This window comes from Brachyhypopomus gauderio, unplaced genomic scaffold, assembly GCF_052324685.1.
Source record: "Brachyhypopomus gauderio isolate BG-103 unplaced genomic scaffold, BGAUD_0.2 sc103, whole genome shotgun sequence".
Classification (NCBI taxonomy): Eukaryota; Metazoa; Chordata; class Actinopteri; order Gymnotiformes; family Hypopomidae; genus Brachyhypopomus; species Brachyhypopomus gauderio.
The window spans coordinates 543,755-570,531 of record NW_027506924.1 but is presented as its reverse complement, the minus strand read 5'-3'; the positions used below and the strand labels follow the sequence as shown (position 1 = coordinate 570,531).

The 26,777-nt window shown below is 45.6% G+C and overlaps 1 protein-coding gene across 1 annotated transcript; it reads right to left on the bottom strand.

Annotated features, from left to right (window-relative positions):
• Nucleotides 1-25,635, bottom strand: LOC143497207 (NLR family CARD domain-containing protein 3-like). The gene is made up of 9 exons (XM_076993045.1): nt 25,586-25,635; nt 12,478-12,532; nt 11,601-11,805; nt 11,267-11,297; nt 9,053-10,846; nt 8,240-8,413; nt 5,406-5,579; nt 735-781; nt 1-638 (listed from the first exon to the last, which is right to left on the bottom strand). Exons 1-9 carry the CDS (start codon nt 25,633-25,635, stop codon nt 103-105), a joined length of 3,066 nt encoding a protein of 1,021 aa, XP_076849160.1. The 3' UTR covers nt 1-102.
• Nucleotides 25,636-26,777: the final 1,142 nt, after the last annotated feature.

The window sequence follows — 26,777 nt, the reverse complement described above, 5'->3', positions numbered from 1 at the left end:
TGTGTGTGTGTGTGTGTGTGTGTGTGTGTGTGAGAGAGGCTTTGTTCTCCAGTTGAGTGTATGTTTCCATGGAGACTCAGGTGTGCTCCAGTACACAGGAAGTTATTCTAGCTCACACACACACACTGAGGAGTCAGGATAAACCCAAAACCCTGCATAGAGGGGCTCAGTGAATGTGGAGTGGAATGTGTGTAAGTGTGTGAGTGTGTGTGTGTGAGAGGAGACGCTGTAGAAGGACAGAGTGCCGGCCGGCCAGTCCAGATACACTCCTACTCTGTTGGAGCTGGAGGGGGCAGAGATGCCAGTGCAGTTATTATTGTGATAGACAGAGTATCTGATATTAGAGCAGCGCAGCATCCAGGACTTTATATTGTATCCAAACCCACAGTCAATACTGTCTCTTTTCCTGCTGATTCCTTTATATGTCACTGCTATACCAGCATCTCCACTACACACAACCTCCCAGTAACAGCGTCCAGTCAGACTCTCTCTACACATCACCTGAGTCCAGACATCAAATCTCTCTGGATGATCAGGATACGTCTGCTGCTCATTCACACACGTCACCTTTCTGTTCCCCTCAGACAGAGAGAGACGTGTGTGTGCTGTGTTTGGGTCCAGTGTGAGCTCACACGCATCTGCACACAAGAAGAGACATTAGAGGAGACCACACAAATACTGTGTGTGTGTGTGTGTGTGTGTGTGTGTGTATTAACTACATAAATGCTGCTTACATTTTCTTAGTCCTGGTTTGAGTCTGATCTTCCCTGCATGATCCAACCTAAAGAACACACACACATTTTTTATTCTGAGGGCTTTGTCCTTAAATATAGAAATAGAGGTAGAAAGTTCTCTCTCTCTCTCTCTCTCTCTCTCTCTCTCTCTCTCTCTCTCTCTCTCTCTCTCTCTCTCTCTCTCTCTCTCTCTCTCTCTCTCTCTCTCTCTCTCTCTCTCTCTCTCTCTCTCTCTCTCTGACACACATGCACCTAGATAACAGGCCTGTGTGTCTTGCTCATACACACATGCAGATAGGTAGCAGGACTGTCTCGCACACACATGCTGTGACAAGCACACAATAGGTCGACTCCTGACAATGTTTTTATTTTGGTTTTGTGGGTTGAAGTGATGTTTCGGTCGATACGAAAATTAATGATATCGCATCACGTTTTCCCTTTGTGGTGGAAATTTGATGATTTCCATTTATGTCAGGCTTTCTTAGTATACATTTAACACATTAGGGTGTTAGAGATCTTTTACATATACGTGTGTTGATCAGGGCACTGAAGCCATTCTCGTGACTTCAGTAGGCCTCAGATGTGTGTGTGTGTGTGTGTGTGTTTTCTGGCCTCGGCTGAGGCCTAATCTGATGTTCCTCTGGTGTTCCTAAACTGACCTCGCTGGAGACGCCAAATCTCTGCTTGGAAGGGACTACGGCGACACTCAGTCGGTCATGACATCACGAGGATGCTGAGCGTGGAGGGGGCATGCGTCACATGCATCTGTCAAATCAGTGTTATTCATTCTATGTATTGTCCAATAACATTTGGTTGATCACCTCGTGTTCACCTCGTGGGCACCGTGTGTATTGATGATTAAACGTATAAAAGATGAGAGTTCGGAATGGGGAATTAGTTCTCTTGCAGACGCCTTGTGCGTTTGTAACAGGGATCTCTTGGAGAAGGGTCTCTGAGCTCTCTCTGTGACAGACACCTGGCGTGTTTGTAACGGAGATCTCAGGGTTAATCCATGCCTTGTTAAAATAAATCATTCTACTTTATTATCTAACCCAACTGCTTCTGACTTTTATTGTGCTCACCATTTAAGGGTTTCAGAATTTCTAACACACCTTCCACATCCGTTAAGCCCTCATCACCTCATTCACGACGTCACGGGCAAATCGTCGAATCGGAAGTGAGGATGGAGCACAAATAAGGAAGGAAGGGAGAGAGGAGATATGCGGGTGGACAGCATGGTTTGAAGGTGTGGCATACCGTTCTAGGGAGCCGATTTTTTGGAGTCGCCTGGCGTGCACTCCGAGGGTTTTGGACTGTTTTTACAGAGGGTGATCCGGCGCGAGATAACCGGCTCGTTACTCTGATCGGATATTTTTCCCTGGAGTTTCATCTTCCTTGCTGTGGGTGAGCTGACGGATTTCAAGTGAGGCCGCTGTGCCTCCCATCCTATTCCGCTCTCTCTCTCCTCCACCTCCCATGCGCTTATTGGAATCATTGAACTGTGTCTCGCGGTGTTTTAATCAAGGCCGCTGTTGAACAGACTTACTCACGCACCTACACACATAAGCACGCACACACACACCTGTCGAACGGACACACAGGGGACCAAGACCGCTGAGTCTTGGTGGTTTTGTTTGAATTATGCTATTATTCGCTTGATGTGTATATACAGTGATGTCAGTAACGCATTACTTAGTAACGCGTTACTCTAATCTTACCACTTTTTTCGGTAACAAGTAATATAACGGGCTACTATTTCCAGTACAAGTAATCAGATTAAAGTTAGTTATCCAAGTAACTGTGCGTTACTATTTTTATTTTCCCTAGTAAAAATATATATTTTTGCTTTCTTCTTGGCTCAGTTCTACTTTTGCGTCTGACCGAGCGCGTTTTACAAGTCATTTTTTGCAGTGTCCTCCCGTAACGATATAAGGTAGTGTAAAGAAACACCCCTCAAAAACAGGGGAAGGAACATTTACCTGAAAAATTTTAATGTTGCTTTGTGTTTCACGTTTGAAAAGTGCTGGAATTTGGACGTAGCCTACTTTAAAATGCTTGAAATTGTAATGGTATTTCGTTTCACAACAAAATGACTGAACAGTTCGCTTGTATTATGTTTACAAACAAATCTACAAATAATACCGCGCAGCTACACAAACGTAATGTCAGGAGATACTGTAGCGACTACTACTCCTCATGGTGAATTCCCTAACAGACAGGCACTTGGCCACTCAAGGAGTCTTAGCCCTTTAAGTGACACTGGGGGGCGGAGCCTGCGCATGCCAGGGTTCCGTTATCAATAAAGTTTCCCTCAGGATTTTTGGATTAAGCAGTTTCTGTCTCGGTTACCGAACCTGCTTCAATACATTGTTACTGTTAAAAATGCACTTCCAATAAAAAAGTGAGTATTGGAAAAATTAATTTTGCTGCTGAATGTAACTACTAAAGTAACTTGTATTCTAACGTAGTTACTTTTAAAATCAAGTAATCAGTAACGTAACTAAGTTACTTTTAAAAGGAGTAATCAGTCATCGGATTACTTTTTCAAAGTAACTAAGCCATCACTGTGTATATATATGTATATGTGGGGAAACAACGTGAGGGAATAAACTTGGTTGGTTGAATCTGCTCTTCGTTATACGAGCTCCGAGCATTACTCTCCGCCCTGACCTTAGAAGGTGTTGGTAATATCCAGCTATAAGGGTAGATTCTTTAGCTGAGTGTTACAATGCACCTAGACAACAAGACAGTCTCTCTCACACACACATGCACCTAGATACCAGGACTGTCTGTCTCTCACACATGCACATAGATATCATGACTGTCTCTGTCTCTCTCTCTTTCTCTCTCTCTCACGCACAAATGCACCTAGATAACAGATCTGTCTGTCCCTCACACACACAGGCTCCCAGATAACAGGGCTGTCTCTCTCTCTCACACACACACACACACACCTAGATAACATGACTGTCTGTCTCTCTCACACACGTACACCTAGATAGCAGGACTGTCTGTCTGTTTCTTACACACACACACACACACACCTAGATGTATGCCGAAGTTTATAACTCTCTTGCATTGTATAGTTCTTCTCACAGTACAAGCATGGTTTTGTAAAAGCACGGTTGTATGACATCACTCTGTGGCCTTGGTGAATCATCTTTGTCATTTTGTTTTCATTTCTTCTATTCTAGTCTTGAAACTACTTTGTTTTCCTAATTACTTTGATTTTAATTTTGATTGACTTTTCCAATCCCTTTTAAACCTTAGTACAAGGTTGAAATCTCTGAAGAGCGGGTCTGACACAATCTTTGTTTGGCGTTCAACAAAGTCCACCAGCTCGATGAAAGACGCTGCAGATGCAGTCGATTTACGTATCTATGCATAAATAAGAGCTAGACTTTAATTATCCATCACAGAAAACGGCACGGCATTATCTATGTCCAAAGCCACACCGGCTCAAGGGTGTTAGTTATTTTAAATAAAATACACACTGGCTATACCGAAGTTCACCTCTGACAACATGACTTCATAGTATTACAGCAATATTATGTTTAAATATCTAGTTAGGACAAAACTAGAGTGCTCAATGAACTAAGTTATAGTCACTGTAACTCACTAATATCATCTGTAGCGTTTTTATGCGTGTGTAAACGAGGGGAGTCGGTATTTGGCACAACACATGTTTGTTTGAAGAAAAATCTTTGTCGTGCCTGCCACTGGCATGTGCTAAATGAAAATGAGCACTTTCTTCTTTGATTTACAACTTTGACCTACCACCAGATTAACTTTCTGCTCCGCCCCCTGACGGGTGAAGAAAAGTCTACAGAAAAGCCGCACCTCATTATAAGACGCATGGTTCAAATTATGGGGGAAAAAGTAGCAGCTTATAGTCCGGAAAATACAGTATATAGGGTTTTATAGGTCGAACGTGGACCAGTCACTTACTACAAATGCTGGTGAACAAAAGTTGTGGCGGCTGGTGGTAACAAGACCAATCTGCTGAATCACCCGCGAATTTGGAGGCGGAGACTCTCATTGTGAGGGAACTGTGCTTGTTCAGTGATTCGTTCACTGAACTGAACAAGAGCCCTCAGTTCAGTGAACAAATCAGAGAATGAACGAGAACCCTCAGTTCAGTGAACGAATCACTGAGCAAGCACAGTTCCCTCGCAATGAGAGTCTCCGCCTCCAGATTCGCGGGTGATTCTGTGATTCACAGACCACACAGCAGTTCCTCTGCTGGCCTGCACGGTCCCAAACAGAAAACGGCTGTGACTCTATGAATGTGCGAACAGATCTAGAGGTGGTTTTCCAAATTAGCTTGACTTTCTCTCGTTCTGTTGCATAAGTCAAATCAGAAAGACTACACTCAATTTCCTTGAGGTAGTCTTCAACATGGTGGTTTGACCTTGTGGGGTCGAATGGCTCCATGTCCTTGGCTAGTGAATCTAGCAACTCTAAGTAGCATTGTTTCTCTGGATAATTTGATGGTGGCGGCACCCCAGCGCCCCCTACTGACGAGCTGCCACTGGTGTCATGTATGATACTGTATGTATTAGGAACAAGGCCATGTGTGTGTCATGTGTGCTGTTTCTATGTATGACACTGTTCCTCTCACATTTGGAGTGTGTGTTCACACAGAGGGTGTTTAAGGGGATTCCTACATACCTGAGTGTGCCCAGTCTGCAGTGGGGATCCTCCAGTCTAGCAGAGAGCAGCTTCACTCCTGAGTCTCCTGGGTGGTTGTAAGTAAGATCCAGTTCTTTCAGGTGGGAGGGGTTTGAACTCAGAGCTGAAGCCAGAGAAGAACAGCCTTCCTCTGTGACCAAACAACCAGACAATCTGCAGAAAGGAGGGAAAAAGAGGGAGAGACAGTGAGAGAGATGAATTTCCAGAACAGCCAGTATGGGGCGCTAGAGAGGCCAGTAACTGAAGTGGAGGCTTCACCCTGTGCTTTATAATAAACTACTACTACTTCTACCCGAGGGCCTTGACTTTGACATACACTCCTGATCAAAATCTTTTCTTGTAGACAGCATTTACACTCTCACGTGTTTTTCAGCTGAGTTGTGTGTGTGCTTCTTCAGTGTTGCTCGTGCGCTATCGCGCTATATTTGTGAAATTAAAAGTGATGTCCGTCAAATTGGAAGGATTCCGTGTCTCATCCTTCGCTCCGCCCCGTTTGTCACAGAACGACGAGCTGTCTGAGACACCAGAGATGCCAGGCTACGCCACCCGGCCTAAAAAGGCGCTTCGCCCCAGCAAGCGGCACCACCGCTCTTCCTCCTCTCCCCCGCGCCGCAGAACCCCGCAGACTCTGGCGCAGCTGATGCAGGACCCCGAGTGTTCATACCTGCTATGCGCGGCTCGGGAAACCTCCATACCCAAGCTGGAGGAGGAGTACCTCCAGGCAGTGGCGCGGGTGTGGGAGGAGAGGCACCCCGCTCCTTCCCGGGAAGGCTCACCCATACGGGTGAGCGTCCCAGAGCTCTACGAGGCGTCGCCACCAGAGGGCAAGCTCGAAGAGGAGGAGGACCCTCCGACGCTGACGCAACTGGAGGAAGACCCGGTATGCGCCCTCCAGCTGGCCTCAGCCCAGACGGTCGAGGAAAGAGACCCCGAGCTGGCGGAGCTCTTCCGCCAGGGCGTGGTCAGGATTTGGAGGGAGCGACACTCCCCTCCATCCCACGCCCTCTCGCCTATGGAGAGAAGTTCCGGTGTGATCTGCGTCGCGGACTCGACCCCGGAGGCGGAGTTTGGGGAGGGGGACTCCGAGGAGGAAGAGGAGCAGGACGAAGAGGAGGAGGCATACCCTCCTTCGCTGTGCGATGCCTCCGCCATAAACTACGGTGGGGAAGGGGAGGAAGCCTACCCCCCCTTGCTGGACGACGCGTCCACCGTAGACTACGGGGAAGAGGAGGAGGAGTCCGAGGAAGAGGACTAGCTCCCTCCTCCCGTAGGTCCCTCTTCCATCGCAGAGGAGAAGGACGAGGACGAAGAATACCTGCCATCGGAGCGCTCCGCATACCCCGCGGACCACGATGAGGAAGAAGGCCGTCCTCTGTCCGTGCACTCAGAGACGCCTGAACAGGGAACTATACTCGGAGGAAGAGGGCAGTCCGCCCCCCTCTGAGTGTTCTGCGGGGACTGTGAAGGGGAGATGGATTTCGTCCGCCGATCGCACCGGAGGAGAGAGCATGGACTGCTCTCAGGGTGGCAGCCCGGAGCAGCCCATGAGTTGGAGCCGGGGCAGCGAGGCGGAGGAGATGGACGTGGAAGCACCCACGGTCGACTCCAGAGGGCGGTCGCGAGGCGAGAGGGGCGCACCAAACGGCCAGCTGGGGGAGGAGCCCGCCAGTCGCGCTGCACCCGGCGCGTTTGCCAGTCGCGCTGCGCCCGGCGCGTCCGCCAGTCGCGCTGCGCCCGGCGCGTCCGCCAGTCGCGCTGCGCCCAGCGCGTCCGCCAGTCGCGCTGCGCCCGGCGCGTTCGCCAGTCGCGCTGCACCCGGCGCGTTCGCCAGTCGCGCTGCACCCGGCGCGTTCGCCAGCCGCCCTGCATCCAACAGTCCGCCCGTCGCGCTGCACCCGGCGCGTTCGCCAGCCGCCCTGCATCCGGCGCGTCCGCCCGTCGCGCTGCGCCTCTCTCCCCTTATCGCCCTACTCCTGGCGAGCAGCCTGGTGCCTGTGTCTTGTGTGTGTGTGCCTGTGTTCGTAAGTCTGCCCGTTTGTGTACCAAACCCCCTTTTTCCCTCTCGTTCCTCTATGTGTTAATGTACCCGTGTGTGTATTCGTATCTGTTCCGTTGAATGTGTCTAACGTCTTTTTCCCCGTCTTCCCAGGGAGAGTGTGCTAGGCGATTCGTGACGGACGCTTCACTAAGGGCAGTCACCTCCCAGACGCAGCACTGAGCGCGTCGGATCCGCCCATCGTCGTGTCTTCGGGGCACTCGGTCCTGTTGGCACCCCGGGACGGGTAGTGCCCTTGGATGGGACGTCTGTCACGTTGAGGACCCCGGCCCCTCCCTTTTGGGCATGTGTTTACGTTGTCCACGTGTCATCGTCTGCGTCTGTGGATCTTCATGGTGGTGGTTACGTCTAGTGATTATCCGTCTCACCTGTGCCTCGTCTCGTCATCACGTGGGGCTAATGTGGTTTGTCTACTTAATGTGCGTTCGCGCAGTGTCCTGTGCTCGTCGTTGTCTAAGTCTACACGTTGTGTGTGTGCTTCTTCAGTGTTGCTCGTGCGCTATCACACTATATTTGTGAAATTAAAAGTGACGTCCATCAAATTGGAAGGATTCCGTGTCTCATCCTTCGCTTCACCCCGTTCGTCACAGTGTAGTAGTATTTTTTTATACTGTGCTCAAAGAAAATGTATTATTTTAAAAGGAAATTGATTTTTTAAAGGACATAAATCTTTATCTTATCTTAATATTCATTAAAACGCTGTAGTGTCACCACACTTTACTGTTTCCATTCCAGATTAAACTGAAAGAAAACTCACCTGAGAATCTCCAGTTTACAGTTTGAACTCTTCAGTCCAGCACAGAGTTGCTCCACTCCTGAATCTTGTAGGTCATTATTATTCATCTCCAGCTCTCTCAGTGAGGAGTTTTCTGTTTGTAGAACTGATGTGAGAGATTTGCAAGACTCCTCAGTGAGACCACAGCCAGACAGTCTGTAAAGGAGGAGTAAATACAATACAAAATAAAGATCAATCAGATTATGCTAGACTACAGAATCTGAACTGCTGATTAAATTATCCTCTCTATCTTGGAAAATAGGATGAAATTAATTGCATGAACAGATTAAAAAGTATCAGTGCAGCCAGTATGGGGTGCTAGAGAGGCCACTAACTGTATTGGAGGCTTCAACTTGTGCTTTATAATAAACTAAAGACATGGTAAGGTCTCGTATCCATTACTCACTTATGATACTACACCACCAAACACCCTCCACAATAATAAACCTAATAATCCTAACCTGCTTAGCTCTTGATATAATGTAGTCAAATGTGTGTGCACAAGTACTAAAAAGGTGGATTTTTCATAATGTCATTTTAATATTCTGGTATTTGTCATTTGTGTATATGAAATTAAAAGATATTACCACAAGAAAATTGTCCTGATAAATATACCTAGGGAGTGGTGTCAGTATCTTGTGAAATTGTTCTTTATTGTAGGGTCTCTCTACCCTTGTTCTCTCACTCTCTTTTTCATTTGCCATTGACCTTCTTAGTCAAGAACACCCAGTGCTACGTCCACTGTTAATCTATAACAGGGGTGGCCACCCCTGCTCTATAAATAAAAATACTCACATGGCTTTTCTGGATGCTTTGACCATTGGCAGCAGTCTCAGTAGACATTCCTCTGATGGGTCATATTTCCTCAGTTCAAACTCATCCAGCTCCTCTTCTGAGTTCAGCAACACAAACGCCACAGCTGACCACTGAGCAGGAGAAAGCCTGCCTCCACGCAGACGAGTGTCACCTCCTCTGCTCAGGTATGTTTGGACTTCCTGTACTAGAGATTGATCATTCAGTTCATTCAGACAGTGGAACAGATTGAAGAATTTCTCTGAAGAAGGATTCTCCTTGATCTTCTTCTTGATGTACTTGATTGTTTCCTCATTGCTGTGAGAGCTGCTTCCTGTCATTGTCAGTAAGCCTCGAAAGAGAGTCTGATTGGACTCCAGTGAGAGACCCAGAAGGAAACGGAGGAAAAGGTCCAGGTGTCCATTCTGACTCTCTAAGGCCTTGTCCACTGCAAATGTAAGCAAATTAAACACTGATTTTGAATTCAGTGACTTCTTTGAAGACTTCTTGGAGAAATAATTAAGGAATGGGGTTTGACGTTCCAGCACATTTTTCTTGGTGGACATGAAGGTAATAAACACATATAAAGCAGCCAGAAACTCCTGAACACTCAGATGTACAAAGCTGAACACCTTCCCCAGGTGCAGCCCAAACTCCTCTCTGAAGATCTGAGTGCACATTCCTGAATACACAGACATTTCTCTGACATCAATGCCACTCTTTCTCAGGTCTTCCTCATAGAAGATTAGGTTGCCTTTTTCCAGCTGTTGGAAAGCCAGTTTTCCCAGTGCCAAAACATGTTTTCTAATTTGTTGAGGGTCAGTGTCACTTTTCTGATTATATTTTTGGTGCTTGTGTTTGATGTGAAAGATCAGGAAGTGTGTGAACATCTGAGTCAGAGTCTTGGGGATCTCTCCACTCTCTGCTTCACCCAACATCCTCTCTAGAACAGTGGCTGCAATCCAACAGAAGACTGGAATGTGGCACATGATGTAGAGGCTTCTTGATGACTTCATGTGTGAGATGATTGTATTGGCCAAACTCTGGTCTCTGATTCTCTTCCTGAAGTACTCCTCTTTCTGAGGGCCACTGAACCCTCGTACCTCTGTTACCTGGTCAACACACTGAGGAGGGATCTGATTGGTTGCTGCTGGTCGAGAGGTTATCCAGAGGAGAGCAGAGGGAAGCAGATTCCCCTTGATAAGGTTTGTCAGCAGCACATCCACTGAGGTCGACACCGTTACATCCCACAAGCCGTCATTGTTCTGGAAATCTAGAGGAAGATGACACTCATCCAGACCATCAAAGATGAACAGAATTTTGTAGTATGTATAGTCAGTTGGTTTTAATTCACATGTTTCTGGAAAAAAGAGATGAAGAAGCTGCACCAGACTGAACTTTTTTTCCTTCATCAAATTCAGCTCCCTAAAAGGAAGTGGAAATATGAAGAGAACATCCTGATTTACATTTCCTTCACACCAGTCCAGTATGAACTTCTGCACTGAGACTGTTTTACCAATTCCAGCCACTCCTTTAGTCAGCACAGTTCTGATGGCTTTGTCTTGTCCTGGTAAGGGTCTAAAGATGTCACTGCATTTGATGGGTGTCTCCTGTGTTGCTGGTCTCCTGGATGCTGTCTCAATCTGTCTCACCTCATGTTCATTATTCACCTCTCCACTCCCTCCCTCTGTGATGTAGAGCTCTGTGTAGATCTCATTCAGAAGTGCTGAGGTTCCATGCTGTGAGATTCCTTCATTAACATTCTGACATTTTTCCCTCAGTTTGGATTTCAGCTTTCTGTGGCAAGCAGGGAACATGTCTGATAAAGAGGAAGACAACAGCACACATGCTAATCTGTTTTAGGATCAACCATAAACGACCCATTAGAGAAAATATAAGAAAAGACATTACATATAGATTTTCATTCCTCTTAGATAATGATGGGCCTGATAATTTAGGTGATAAATCTTCCAGGACTCTGAGAGTCTACTGAGTCATATCAGACTCTTCACAGGAAATACAAGAAAAGACATTATTATGAATAGATTTTAGTTCGCATAGATTGTCCATGACACATTCAGGAAATTGAAGTAAGTGTTAAATTAGACGCAGGTTAGAGTGTCTGGGTATCAATAACACTGAATGATCAGCAGGTTGACATAGAGAACACATGGGTTGATGGAGGAAGCCATTACACCAGCTGAAGTTCAACCACACACACTGGTAACTGTCACCTGACTGAGGAGACCTCTAAGAGACAATGGAGGGAAATCATGAGACTGTGACCTGTGGTCAAATCTGATTGGTCAAATCTCAGTTCTAAAGAATAACAATGTATCCTTAAAACTCCAACATTCTACAATCACATGACAACAGTGATAAATGTAGGAGAGTCTTGAGTCTGCACCTGAGCAGACTACACTGAAGGGAGGTCAACTGAGGACAGACCAACACTGAATTTAGATCCTCATTGTGAACTGAGATTCACCAACAGTGTCCTCCCTCTGAAGTAATAAAGTGATGATATGATGTCATGACGCAGAGCTCTTACTGGTCTGTAGTGTGTTAGCGAGGTCTGTGTGGTTCATGTTCCTCAGGACGTGCAGTGTGATCTTCAGCGCCCCCTCTCTGACACTGCTCTGATCCTCCTCACCCTCCACCTGTCTCTCAGTGCATGCTGGGTAATCTGGACTCAGTAGATTCTTGAATCTCTTCAGTTCATTTTTCACCAGAGAGATGATTTTGTGCTCCAGCTCCTAAATAAACAGTATCAGTAAAACTACAGTGTTATAGACAGATGACTATAACACAGGATAATCCATTAAACATAAGAGAGGACTGAACTGAATGGGACTGGGTGGTCCTGTGGACATTATGGTTTATAAAAATACCTCATTCTAATATTAAAGTTTCAGTTGTAGGTAGTTTTATGAAGCCGTAATACAGCATTTATACATTTGAGTTTTGTTCATCATCAGCTAAATTACAAACAAGCATTAAAGTAAAACATAAACCAGTAAAGCCACAGAGACTCATCATGATCTGTGTTGTAAACACAATCTAATGATAAGACCCTTCACCCACTCACACAATAAACACAATCCAAATACACAGAATACAACCGCAGAGCTCAAACAAGCCAGAACATAATACAATATCTCCCAATACATGAACCACCACAGAACAAGAGAAGGGACAGAGCTTAAATAGGACAGACTAACAAGAGAAGTCAACTGTGAAGAGGTGGGACTGATAATCACAGGCCGGAGTTACTGAATGGAAGGAGGGACAGACAGACATGAAAAACACATGGGAAGAATAAACAGGGAAAGGCTGGGCGGGGCTAGAGGGACCAAACAGACAGATTGACAGGAGAGGGTGGAGCTCAGCATGACACTTTACACACACACACACACACACACACACACCTTGAATACTGACTCCAGTTTGTCTTTAGAAATCTTTACAGTTTTCTTTTGGGCACTGTGGGCAAACAGAAGAACAACTTTAATGGAAAATCTACATGTTACATTCATGAATACATGTTACTCTCATGAGTACATGTTATATTCATGCTTCTGTACATTATGATGATGATGATGTGATAAATGTGGAATAACCCAAAACACTTGAACATGTCACGGTTCACTGGGTTCCCAGACTGAGGGACACTGAACCCAAATGCTGTAGTGACAGTAGAACAACACAGAGAACCTGCACCTGACTTTAACTCTGGTGATGTAGAAAAATGTTTATGTGAATGGGGCTTCACCAGATACTTTATTAGAAACACCTTGTACTTGTAAACACTAGACACTTTATTAGAAACACCTTGTACCTACACACATTGAACACTTTATTAAATACCTAACTAAAATTGTAGTTTACTCTTTGTACACTAGAGGGGGCTGATGACAGTTCTTCATCCTCCCTCTACATGGAAAGTTTAGTGGAAAGTTTAGAGCGCCGCGTCCACTCATTATTGAGAGAGACAGGGTCTGTAGTAGCTGTGGACGCGCCAGGGAGAACTAGTGCCTCCGCGACTCCGGCGATAGAGCCCTCACAGCGGGGCGAATGGGTGACGTCTCGGCGGCGTAGTCGGAGAGCGAGGGCTGCAGCTACCGCTAACGCCAGCGCTAGCCCACCAGAGCACCACTCGGCGGTTCACGTGTCCAATAGGTTTGCCCCGCTCAGTGCATCACCCGCTGAGGAGCCAGTCTCACGGACTCTGGTGATAGGAGGCTCTATAGTCCGGCACGTGAAAGTTGCTATTCCTGTAGGGGCTTCAGTGGTTACAGTTAGCTGTTTACCGGGAGCCAGAGCGCCGGACATTAGTGGCAACCTTAGACTGTTAGCCCATAGGAGATTCTCGAGGATAGTTATACATGTAGGGGCCAACGATATACGTCTGCGGCAGTCAGAAGTGACTAAGTGTAATATTAAAGAGGTGGTTAAACTGGCCCAGACGATGTCCGATGCCGTAATCTGCTCTGGCCCCATCCCAATGCGGCGCGGCGATGAGCAATACAGCAAGCTCACGTCGTTAAACCGCTGGATGTCCAAGAGGAGCTCTGAAAATCAATTGGGCTTTATTGATAATTGGAAAGAGTTCGAGGGCAAGCCTGGTCTTTTAGGCAGGGACGGTGTCCACCCCACCCGGGATGGCGCTGCCTTGTTATCCTGCAGCATAGCCCGTAGCCTGTTAGTTAGTGGGCAGTGTAGTACTAGGAGCTGCTGACTAACCAGAGTTGCGACCAGGCCGCAGACTAACGGGCTAAACCTGTCTGCGAGCTGCCTAGAAGCGTCACCAAGTTCCCATAGGATTGAGACTGTGTCTGTGCCCCGGGTTAAACTAAATCATAAGAAAATAGTCTGTCCTAAGTTTTTAACTCATATTCAGACTTCACATCCAATTATTACCTATATGCCCGATCTGAAAATTGGATTAATCAATATTCGATCGCTCAACTCAAAAGCAGTTTTTGGGGGGTGTCACGTGACCAGCTAGGAGATGGCTGCTTGAAACCTGGCTCTGCTCCTATAAGTTTTTAAACTAGTGTTTTTCTCCGGAAGAGATTACATATTTCTTAAAAACTGACGCCTGATCATGTCAAAAGATAGGAGCGAGAAAGACTTTTCCATTTTCTCTTCGTCTCGTCCTCAAAGACAAAAGAAAAAAGATCCTCAAGCCGCAGACGATCTAGCTACGCAAGCTAACATGGATGCTAGCGCGGCCCGGATCTTAGAAGAGATTAAAGCCATCGGCTCCAGGTTAGACACCATGGATGGACGATTAAATACAATTGTTTCATCTATTTCGACCATGGAAAGTAACATCAATACTCTTACTCAGCGGATTCAATCTACTGAGAACAGACTCGACGAGGCCGAACACAGAATCTCCGCGTGTGAGGACACGGGGGAGAACATGTCCACGACCGTAACATCGCTGACCACGGCCGTGGCCCAGTTACAGACAAAAGTGGACGATTTGGAAAATAGAGGTCGCCGTAAGAATTTGAAATTAATTGGACTATCCGAGAATGCAGCAGGTTCTGTGCCGTTGGTCCAGTTTCTGCAGGATATGCTTCCCTCTTGGGTCGGTCTCCCGCAGGACTTTCACGCGCTCGACATCGAGCGGGCCCACCGCTCTCTCGCCCCCGCACCAGCGCCGGGCTCACGGCCAAGGAGCGTCCTTATCCGTTTCCTACGGTACACAGACAGAGAGGCTGTTCTGAAGGCGGCTATTAAAAAGCGGGATGTGTCGTATAAAGGCTCGCGGCTCCGTTTTTATGCGGATTTATCAGCGGATGTGCTCCGGAGACGCCGCGCCTACGATGCGGTGCTTAAACGTATGATTCAGCGCAACATGTTCCGAGGCTTCGCATACCCCGCTAAACTCCGTTGCGTCCACGGGGGCCAGGTTCGGCTGTTCGAGGACCCAAAGTCTGCCACGGATTTTTTGGACTCCCTTGGTTCTGAGTGAGTCCGCACTGACTTCATGTGGATCTTAACTTTCTTCCTCTTCCGGAGAGACTAAACACTAACTGTGAACTCCCACTCACATAATCGTGTTACAGGGTTATAACTCAGTAATAATAGCAATAATAATAATAATGTGCGCAGTGTTTCTGTATTATGGCCCTATCTTAGTTCTCATTGTGGGGTTCACCACCGATATATCTTATATTAGGAGCTGTAGCTAGTTCTTGTGGACTGACTTGACTTTTTCGGGACATGTCCAACTTGGGTGACCAACTAGATTCGTTTTTTTCTGCTCCGTCAATTGGGGACGGAGCTGGGGGGGTGGGCCTGGGTTTTTGCTACGTTATTTCATCCTTTTTTTCCTTCTTTGTAAAAATGTTCAGTTTACCGCCACACAAATTGTTTTGGTCATGCATCATTATTTTTGTTCTGCTTTTATTTTACACTCACCATGAATGATGCCCTGAGGATGGTAACATTTAATGTTAAGGGTATTGGTAATGTCATCAAAAGGAAGAAGATTTTAACATTGTTAAAGAAAGATAAAGTGTCAATAGGATTACTTCAAGAAACTCATCTTACGGACAAAGAACATGCCAAACTTAAACGTGATTGGGTAGGACAAGTTTACTTCTCCTCCTTTACATCTAATAAAAGGGGCGTGGCTATCCTCATCAACAACAATATTCCGTTTATTCTCGATTCTGAAATAAGAGACCCTGAAGGCCGTTTCATCTTAATTATCGGTTCAATTCTGGGGAAAACTATTACCATAATGAATGTGTATGCTCCAAATGAGGATCGCCCTCAGTTTATGTCACATATCATTTTACTATTTAACCAACACTGTACAGAATTTGGTCTTCTGGCTGGCGATTTTAACTGCGTTCTTAATGATGCACTGGACAGATCATCACCTTCACCATTGACAAATCCAAAATCCCCCCAAATACTTAAAAAACTCTGTGAAGATACTGGGCTGATTGATGTGTGGAGAGAGCACCACCCTCTGACGAGAGATTATACCTTTTATTCCAATCCTCATCAACTATACTCCAGATTAGATTATATTTTTATGCATACCACTCATATCCACACAGTAACAGCATGTGAGATTGGACCCATTCTGCTCTCTGATCATAGTCCAGTCTATTTAAACTGCAACTTTTATGTATCCTCACCAAAAACAAAAAACTGGAAGTTAAATTTGTCTTTGTTGAACAATGATGCTTTTTGTGAATCAATTCGGGACTCACTGAAGAATTATTGGTCAGATAATCAACACTCCCCAGTATCCCCGGGCACTATTTGGGATGCAGCCAAAGCAACAATTCGTGGGCAAATAATTTGCCAGAGCTCTTTTATTAAAAAATCGCGAGAAGCAAAGCAACGCGCCCTGGAGGCTAAACTACTACACTTGGAGCGTCAACATAAACACACACCCACCACAAAGAATTGGAATCAGTTAACCAAAATCAGGACACAGTTCAATCTCAATTACACAGATTATATAAAGAAACTTCTCTTCCTAACCAAACAGAAATTTTACGAATATGGCAACAGATCAAGTAAACTATTGGCTTCCCAACTAAAAGCAGAACAGACCATGAAATCCATCAAAGCAATTAGGACAAATAATGGGAGCATTACATACGACCCACATTTAATTAATGAAGCATTCACAAATTTTTATAAAAATCTCTACTCGTGTCCGCCTCCAAACAATGTGAACAGTGAAAATTATTTAGACAAGATCTCCTTACAATCGGCTACAGAATCTGAAAAAGCAACCCTGAGTGCCCCGTTCACAGAGAGAGAGGTCTGGGATGCAATTCAATCAATGCCCACCGGGAGGGCCCCAGGATTGGACGGGTATCCCGTAGAGTACTACAGGAAGTTCTGGCCCGAACTAAAACCTATACTCATGCCCGCCCTCCATCATATATACGAACACAATGTCATACCAAATTCATGGAAGACTGCCTCCATCTCTCTTATTTTAAAAAAAGATAAAAACCCATTGGACTGTTCGTCTTATCGACCAATCAGTTTATTGAATGTGGACTTTAAAATTGTTGCCAAGGTCCTTGCACGCAGACTGGATGCCCTGCTGCCACGCTTGATACATCCAGATCAAACAGGATTCGTGAGGTCAAGACATGGTTCAGATAATGTGCGCCGTGCTCTAAACATTGTAGATCACCTTAGCAGAAATCCAGTTCCAGCTCTTATTGTTTCTCTCGACGCAGAAAAAGCTTTTGACAGGGTTCACTGGGATTTCTTATTTGCGGTACTAAAGAAAATTAATTTGGGTTCGTCTTTTATAAATATGATTAAATCGCTTTACTCTTATCCAAACGCAGTGGTCAATACTAATAATTTTCATTCAGATATGTTCCCAGTGAGCAGGGGATGTCGTCAGGGCTGTCCGCTCTCTCCACTTCTTTTCTGTCTGGTAATTGAACCTCTGGCCCAATCAATCAGAAATAGTACACGCCTCACAGGCATCAAGATTGGTGGAGAAGACCATCGTGTCTCCCTCTATGCAGACGATGTCCTTCTATACTTGTCCAATCCAAACGCTTCTGTTAAAATAGTCTTAGATTTGATCTCTGACTATAGCTCAGTGTCTGGATATAAAATTAACCTGGATAAATCGCTGGCCCTACCAATCAATATCTCACAAAGTGACAATATACGGCAGATAACTCCCTTCCATATCTCTGACACTGGATTTAAATACCTCGGCATAGTAATTACACCCAATTTGAACAACTTATTCACTACCAATTATACGCCACTTTGGGACAAAATCGAGCAGGATTTGCGTGTCTGGACCGCTCTCCCAAATTCCTTTTTTGGCCGAATTAATGTAATTAAAATGAATGTCCTGCCTCGACTTAATTATTTTTTCCGAACTCTCCCGTGTTACATACCTGCTAGTTTTTTCAAGAATATAAACTCCAGAATAGCGGAATATATTTGGAATAAGAAAAAACCTCGAATCAGGTTCTCAATACTCACTAAAACGAAAAACCAGGGAGGGGCCTCCTTACCAAACTTCCAACTATATTACTGGTCAGCACAAATCATACAAATGTTATCTTGGTTCTTAGATAGACATGATTCTAAATGGGTTGAAATCGAGTCTTTGTCCTGCAAACCATTGGAATTAAAATCTCTCCCATTTATAAACAATTTAGAAAAATGTCACAGTTTAAAAGACAAACACACAGTTTATAACACACTCTTGGCCTGGAAAGACATTAGACAATATCTAAAAATCCCAAAAAATATCTCACTGCACTCTCCAATTTGCCATAACCCAGACTTCCCCTCCCAACTAAGGTCTATAGGACTACATACATGGGTCATATCTGGAATAAGAGATCTATCCTACATATACGGACAAAGTCTAATGTCTTTTGAGCAGATAACAGAACAGTTTAAGGTCCCCAAATCAGATTTTTACAAATACCTTCAGGTACGTCACTTCATAAGCTCTAAAGAAACCAAACTCCGAACGGAGTTGAATGACATAGAAAATGTTCTTATTAAGCCAAATCCTCGTCTGTGTAAAATATCGTATGTGTATTCTACACTCTCTGATGTCAACGAGCCATGTTACAATCCACTGAGACAGACCTGGGAGAAAGATCTTTCTATTAAATTTGACGATGACTCTTGGAATAATATGCATAAGAAAATATTTCCTAGTTGCACTTCCATTAACATCCAAGAACAGAATTTCAAATTCTTTTTTAGATCTTATTTAACACCCTCACGTCTGTATAAGATGTGTAGAAACCCATCTCCACTATGTCCTAAGTGTAACTCTGATGCAGGTACATTTATGCACATGTTCTGGGAGTGCACTAAAATCCAAGTATTCTGGAGGGATGTTCATCAGGTCACTCAGAGGATGTTAGGAAAACATTTCCACATGTCACCATGCTTGTATCTTTTGGCTCATGATCCCAATGGGGTGCTAAATGGAAACCAAGCCTACCTGATGGGTTCACTGTCATACCTAGCAAAGAAATGTATTTTACTGCTCTGGATAACTCCAACTGTCCCAACAGCCAAGATGTGGCTGACACAACTGTCGAATGTCTTTCCACTAGAAAAACTCACGTTTGAAATGCATAATAGACAACAAAAATTCTCTGAAATATGGTCACCAGTTTGGAAAGTGTTGGAGGATTTATGATCTTCCTTCTTGCACCTCATCTGTACCCCTGCTTGCATTGTAATTTCTATGTAATTACCACCTAACACTTTTTTTACCATACCCTTTCACTCATTCTTGAACATTTTGCAATAATGCCAAACTACATATATCATAGTGGCGATGAACGTATGTCTTTGTTTTATTATATTTTATTTTATTTTATTCTACATCACTCTTTTTTTTTTTTCTTTTCCTTTTCTGATTTGTTGTTGTTCTGTTGTTGCTTCCCTCTGTTAATTACAAAACCCAATAAATATACAATTATAAAAAAAAAAGCAGTTTTTGTAAATGAACTTACAACTCACCAGAAAATTGATATTCTATGTCTAACTGAAACGTGGATTCAATCTGGTGATTATTTAACTTTAAACGAAGCCACTCCTGTGGGATATAGTTATATACATAGACCTTGTCAGGCAGAGGAGGAGGAATATGTATAATCTATCGTGATTGTTTAGAAATTCATCAGAAATACCTAGATATCTCAAACTCATTTGAGATGCAGTCTGTTAATGTAATTAGTCCATCTGAAAATAAAAGTACATTTTCAATAACTAAAGTATACAGACCACCAGGGCCTTACTCAGATTTCTTAAACGATTTCACCGATTTTGCAGCAAATTTAGCAGTATGTAGTGACAAAATAATAATGGTAGACTTTAACATACATTTTGATAATGTGAGGATCCACTGACAAGGGCTTTTACTTCTATATTGAACTCTGTCGGCATTATACAAAACGTAGTAGGACCTACACATTATCGTAATCATACCCTAGATCTTATCTTAACGCTGGGTATCGACGTAGATAATATAAATATACTTCCGCAAACCGTAGCAATCTCTGATCACTATTTAGTCCAATTTGATCTTCACTTTAACATAAATACCCGCCCGTCTCCTCGGCAGTGTATAAAGCGCTCGATAAATTCATCAACAGCAACACAGTTTATTGAAACCCTCCCTGATTTAACTGCTTTAGCCCACTCGCCATCCGACCCAGGAGAGTTAGATAGTCTAACCGACTGCTTAGAGAATACCTGCAGATCAGCTCTAGATATAGTAGCTCCACTAAAATATAAAAAGACTAGATCCAAAAAGCTCGCCCCGTGGTACACTGACCAAACTAGAAACTTAAAACAAATAGCACGTAAATTAGAGTGAAAATGGCGATCTACTAAGTTGGAAGTATTCCACTGTGCCTGGAAGGATAGCATTATTGAATACAAACGGGCACTCACTAAAGCACGCTCAGCATACTTAGCCTTACTGATAGAGAAAAATAAAAACAATCCTAGATTTCTTTTTAATACTATTTCTAAACTTACAAAAAACCAAGCAGGCGCAGAACCTCAGATTCCAGTAAACCTCACTAGTAATGTATTTATAGATTTCTTTGATAATAAAATTGAGAATATTAGACAAAATATAAAACCTTGTATTAGCAATACAACTGGTATGTCATCTGGTTTGGTTGATATTGTGACGGTGGGGTCGCGGCGAAGAACGAGACACACAATCCTTCTTTGTTTCGTCACTTTTACTTATTTCACAGTTATTGCGCAATAGCGCACGGAGAACAGATATACGCACACACAGCAACGTGTAGACTTTAGACATTGACGAGCACAGGACACTGCGCGAGCGCACATTAAGTAGACAAACCACAGTAGCCCCACGTGATCACGAGACGATTCACAGGTGAGACTTATTAATCACACAACAAAACCCTACCCACGTATATACACTGACGCAGACAAAGCACGTGGACTACGTTGACACACGCCCAAAAGGGAGGGGCCGGGGTCCTCAACGTGACAGACGCCCCCTCCAAGGGCACTACCCGTCCCGGGGTGCCAACAGGACCGAGTGCCCCGAACCCACGACGATGGGCGGATCCGACGCGCTCAGTCCTGCGTCTGGGAGGTGACCGCCCTTGGGGAAGCGTCCGCCACGGACCGCCTAGAACACCCTCCCTGGGAAGACGGGGGAAAAGACGGAAGACACATTAAACGGAACAGACACGAATACACACACAGGCACACTGACATACATCGGAATAAACGGGAAAAGGGGGTTTGGTACACAAACGGGCAGACATACGAACACTGGCACATTCACACACGAGACAGGCGCCAGGCTGCGCGCCAGGAGGAGAGCGACTAGGGGAGAGAGATCGGGTGCTGCAGGCGCTGCGGGTACTTGTCCTGCTCCAGCCTTTGCTGCATGGTCTCCGCCTGGTACAGCGCGGCTGGCTTGCGCGCCTGGTACAGCGCGGTTGGCGTTCGCGCCAGGTGCTCCGCGGCGGGCTCGTGCGCCTGATGCAGCGCGGCTGGCTTGCGCGCCTGATGCAGCGCGGCTGGCTTGCGCGCCTGATGCAGCGCGGCTGGCTTGCGCGCCTGGTACAGCGCGGCTGGCTTGCGCGCCTGGTACAGCGCGGCTGGCAGACGCCCCGTGCGGGCCGTTTGGTGTTTCCCCGTCGATGTCCATGTCCTCCGTCCCCCGGCTCCACTCCATGGACTGCTCCGGGCTGCCACCCCGGGAGCAGTCCATCGCGCTCTCGCCGGAGCGATCGGAGTGTGGACGACGCTCCGCACTCCCTTTCACGGTCCTAACCGACCTCACCGAGGCAGGCGGACTGTCCTCCTCTTCCTCCGTATAGGAGTCCCCCTCCGTCTCACCGTAGTCGGCGGTAGGCGTAGAGCACCCCAATGGAGGGTAGTCCTCTTGCTCCTCCTCCTCGGTAGGAGCGGAACCCACGGGCGGAGGGAGGTAGTCGTCGTCCTCCGACTCCTCCTCCTCCTCTTCACCGTAGTCCTCGCTCTCTGAAGGAGGGTAGCCCTCTCCCTCCCCGCCGTAGTCTACGGTGGATGCGTCACCTAAAGACGGAGGGTAGGCTTCCTCCTCCTCTCCACCGTAGTCCTCGGTGGCGGACTCGCTCTCTGAAGGAGGGTAGTCCTCTCCCTCCCCACCGTAGTCTACGGTGGATGCGTCACATAAAGACGGAGGGTAGGCTTCCTCCTCTTCTCCACCGTAGTCCACGGTGGGGGCGTCGCACACCGAGGGAGCGGGTTCTTCGCCCTCATCTTCCTCTTCGTCCTGCTCCTCCTCTGTGGAGTCCCCTGCCCCGAACTCGTTCTCCGGGGAGGTCTCGACCGCTCCGAAAACCCCGGAGTCCACCTTCGGCGACGAGGGAGCGCGGGACGGAGGGGAGTGTCGCTCCCTCCACAGCCTCACCGCGCCCTGGCGGAAGAACTCCGCCAGCTCGGGGTCCCTCTCCACTAGCCCCTGGGCTGTGGACAGCTGGAGGGCGCACACTGGGTCGGTCTCCAACTCCTCGACCGTCGGCATAGCCTCGTGTCGCGGAGAGGGGTTCTCCTCAGGCTCCTCCTCTGGTGTCCTCCCCTCTTCATAGAGTTCGGCGAAGCCCAACCGTATGGGCGAGGGCTCCCGGGAAGACGAGGGGTGTCGCTCCTGCCACACCTTTACCGCCGTCTGGCGGTACTCCTCCGCCAGCCAGGGAATGGCGGTCTCCCGAGCTGCGCACAGCATATAGGAGCACTCCGGGTCCTGTTGGAGCTGCTCCATAGTCGGCGTGGCCGGACTGCGTGGAGGGGAGGAAGAGGTACGGTGACGCCGCTTGCTGGGGCGCTGTGCCTTCTTTGGCCGGGTTGCATATCCTGGCATTTCTGTGTCTCTTGAGGCTCGTCAATCTGTGACGGTGGGGTCGCGGCGAAGAACGAGACACACAATCCTTCTTTGTTTCGTCACTTTTACTTATTTCACAGTTATTGCGCAATAGCGCACGGAGAACAGATATACGCACACACAGCAACGTGTAGACTTTAGACATTGACGAGCACAGGACACTGCGCGAGCGCACATTAAGTAGACAAACCACAGTAGCCCCACGTGATCACGAGACGATTCACAGGTGAGACTTATTAATCACACAACAAAACCCTACCCACGTATATACACTGACGCAGACAAAGCACGTGGACTACGTTGACACACGCCCAAAAGGGAGGGGCCGGGGTCCTCAACGTGACAGATATTGATTTAAATTACATACCGGGAGAAAAACTTGATGCTTTTCATCCACTCCCACAATCAGAATTAGAGAAAATAATTTCTTCCTTAAATTGTACTACCTGCACACTAGACTCAGTTCCCTCAAAGTTATTAAAAGAGGTATTACCAGCTGTAACTGAACCTCTTCTAACTATAGTTAACTCATCCATTACAATAGGTCACATGCCCAAATCATGTAAATTAGCAGTTATTAAACCTCTGATCAAGAAACCAAATCTTGATCCGACTGTCCTATCTAATTATAGACCCATTTCGAACACATAATTTATATCTAAGATCATAGAAAAAGCTGTTGCCCAGCAATATTCCTATATCTGCATAGGAATCACATATTTGAAAAATTCCAATCTGGCTTTAGGCCCCATCACAGTACTGAAACAGCATTAGTCAAAGTAACAAATTATCTCCTCCTTGCTTCAAATCAAGGCTATGTATCACTGCTAGTGCTTCTCGATCTTAGTGCAGCTTTTGACACAATTGATCATAGGATCTTGCTAAAGCGGTTAGAATGCTGGGTTGGAGTCTCAGGCACAGCCCTTTCATGGTTTTACTCTTACTTGACAAATCGCCATCAGTTTGTAGAGCTCAATAATATTCCATCCAAACGTACAATAGTTAAGTATGGGGTCCCGCAAGGCTCCATCTTAGGACCACTATTATTTACATTATATATGCTACCACTGGGCACAGTTATAAACAAACATGGTGTCAATTTTCACTGCTATGCAGATGACACTCAACTTTACATATCAGCCAAGCCTGGTGACAAACTCAGTTTAGGAAAAATTGAGGCCTGTGTAAGAGATATTAAATGCTGGATGTCTCTAAACTTCCTCCAACTAAATGAGGACAAAATTTAGTTGTGGGCCCTAAGGCCGCAAGACAAAAAATTCCAGATCTAATGCTTAATCTTGCAGACTATACCATTACATCTGGCACAGTAGCCAAAAACCTAGGCGTCATACTTGACTCCGACCTATCATTTGATAAATACATAGATAATACTACTAGGATAGCTTTTCTACATCTCCGCAACATTGCCAAATTAAGAAATGCATTATCACAGGATGATGCAGAAAAATTGGTGCACGCCTTTGTTAGCTCTAGATTAGACTACTGCAATGCACTACTGTCAGGATGTTCAAATAGGAATCTAAAAAAACTTCTTCAAATAGTTCAAAATGCCACAGCCAGAGTTCTGACCAGAACTAGAAAATTTCAACATATTACACCAGTCCTATCAGCTCTGCATTGGCTCCCAGTTAAATTCCGTATTGATTTTAAAATTCTATTATTAACATATAAAGCACTGCACGGGCTTGCTCCTGAATACCTCTAGGAACTTATTTCCTACTATGAACCCCCACGTCCACTAAGATCACAGGGTGCTGGTCTTTTATTAGTTCCACAAATTAATAAGGTAACAGCAGGGGGAAGAGCCTTTTCTTATAAGGCCCCCCAGCTTTGGAACAACCTTCCAAAATGCGTACGGGACTCTGACACAGTCACAATCTTTAAGTCTAGGTTGAAAACCTACCTATTTGGTTTAGCGTTTGATAATTAACATCCCCCCTTAGATAAAGGTACAGATCCAGGGGTTCATAGACGAAGGGTTTTATGGTAGACTGGGGCGCTGGTGCTGTCGTCCTGTCACTGCTCGTGGTCACTCAAGTTTGTCGCCCTTGGCTTGCTCACTGGGGGCTAGGACTCGGCACTTGTAAAGCTGCTTTGTGACAACAACTGTTGTAAAAAGCTATATAAATAAAATTTGATTGATTGATTGATACATCTCCCCCCTTCATCACTGGTCAGTTTATGACCACAGTACTACTGACATATATTAATTTATACCAGAATACAGTAAAGGCCTTTAAATAGAAAAGTATTTCTGCATGATAAATCATTATTCATTTCAACTTGGAGTGTACAACACTGTATTTTGTGGTTTAAAATATAGAAGTCATTTTAAGTGATAAAAATCATTTGCATTTTGTGTGTGTGTGTGTGTGTGTGTGTGTGTGTGTGTGTGTGTGTGTGTGTGTGTGTGTGTGTGTGTGTGAGTTTGAGTGTGTATGTGTTTATGTATGTGGATGTGAGTGTGTGTGTGGGGGGGGGGGGGTGTGTAGATGGTCCGGAAATTGTCTCCTTTTCTCCTAAAACTGAAACATAAACTGTTTTATACTCAGTGAATGAATGAATGATGTGTGTGTAAATGTGTCACTCACTGTGGGTCAGAGGTCACAGGTTCACTGCTGAATGTAAGAGGAACATCCATGGACCCATCACTCTTCATAGACACACAGCTGGGTACTGGAGATGATTCTCTCTTCATAGACACACAGCTGGGTACTGAACATGCTGTTCCCTTCACCCTGATGAAGATGAGGAAAGTGTTGAGTAATTACATCCTTCACTACATCTCATTTATCCTGAATATTCCCTCTTCCTGTTTCCTCAGATTAAGTGCTCATGTAAAGCTCCTCACTTTGAGTCAGAGGTTTCTCCTCCACTGCTGGAGTTATGAGGCTCCATCATGGAGTTGTTCCTCTTCACACACACACAGCTGGACACTGGAGATGCTGCTCTCTGCTCCCTGTCAACAGTTCATCATAAAGAGGAGGAGCAGGACACTGAAACACTGATTATAATGAAACTGATGTCACTGCAGTATGATTCAGTCCCTCTTAAACATACAACACTGATGCATCGGTGTGTGACATTAAACATTGTGGTTAAATTATCAGTATTGTCCAGCACTACAGAGTTAAAACCAGTGGAAATGAAATCTGAATATAGCCTAGTTCACGATTAACCAAATACATTTGCGGATCTGCAATCAAAACAGAACGAAATAGCATTTTAGATTAGATTAGATTAGATTCAACCAGGGCTTAATTTGTAAATCAAACGTTGCCGGAACGCATTGTAACCTGAGCGAGGGGGGGTGTGGCGTTGGCGAACGTAATTTGTTGAGCGGGGGCGGGGGGGGGGGGGGGGGGGGGTGCGAACGTAAATTGTTGAGCGGGGGGGGGGGGGGCGTTGGCGAACGTAAAATGGACACAGATTGAGTGTTATATCGCCGGTGGTTGGCGCCAGAGCTAGCGAACTAGTAACTCACGCAATGCGTGAGAGTTGGCAACCCAGCGGACAACATTAAATGTTACCGGATCGAGGCACTTACCGGAACGCACGCTTCAAAATTAAACAGTTCCCGGATCCTGTTCCGGCAGGATCCGGCTCAAATTAAGCCCTGGATTGAACTTTATTGTCATTACACATGTACAAGTACAATGCAACGAAATGTAGTTTAGCATCTAACCAGAAGTGCAATAAAGTAGCATGTGCAAAATGTACAATATATACAATCTACATAGATTTACTGTGACGCTGTGGTGACAGAGGAAGAAGGAGACACTA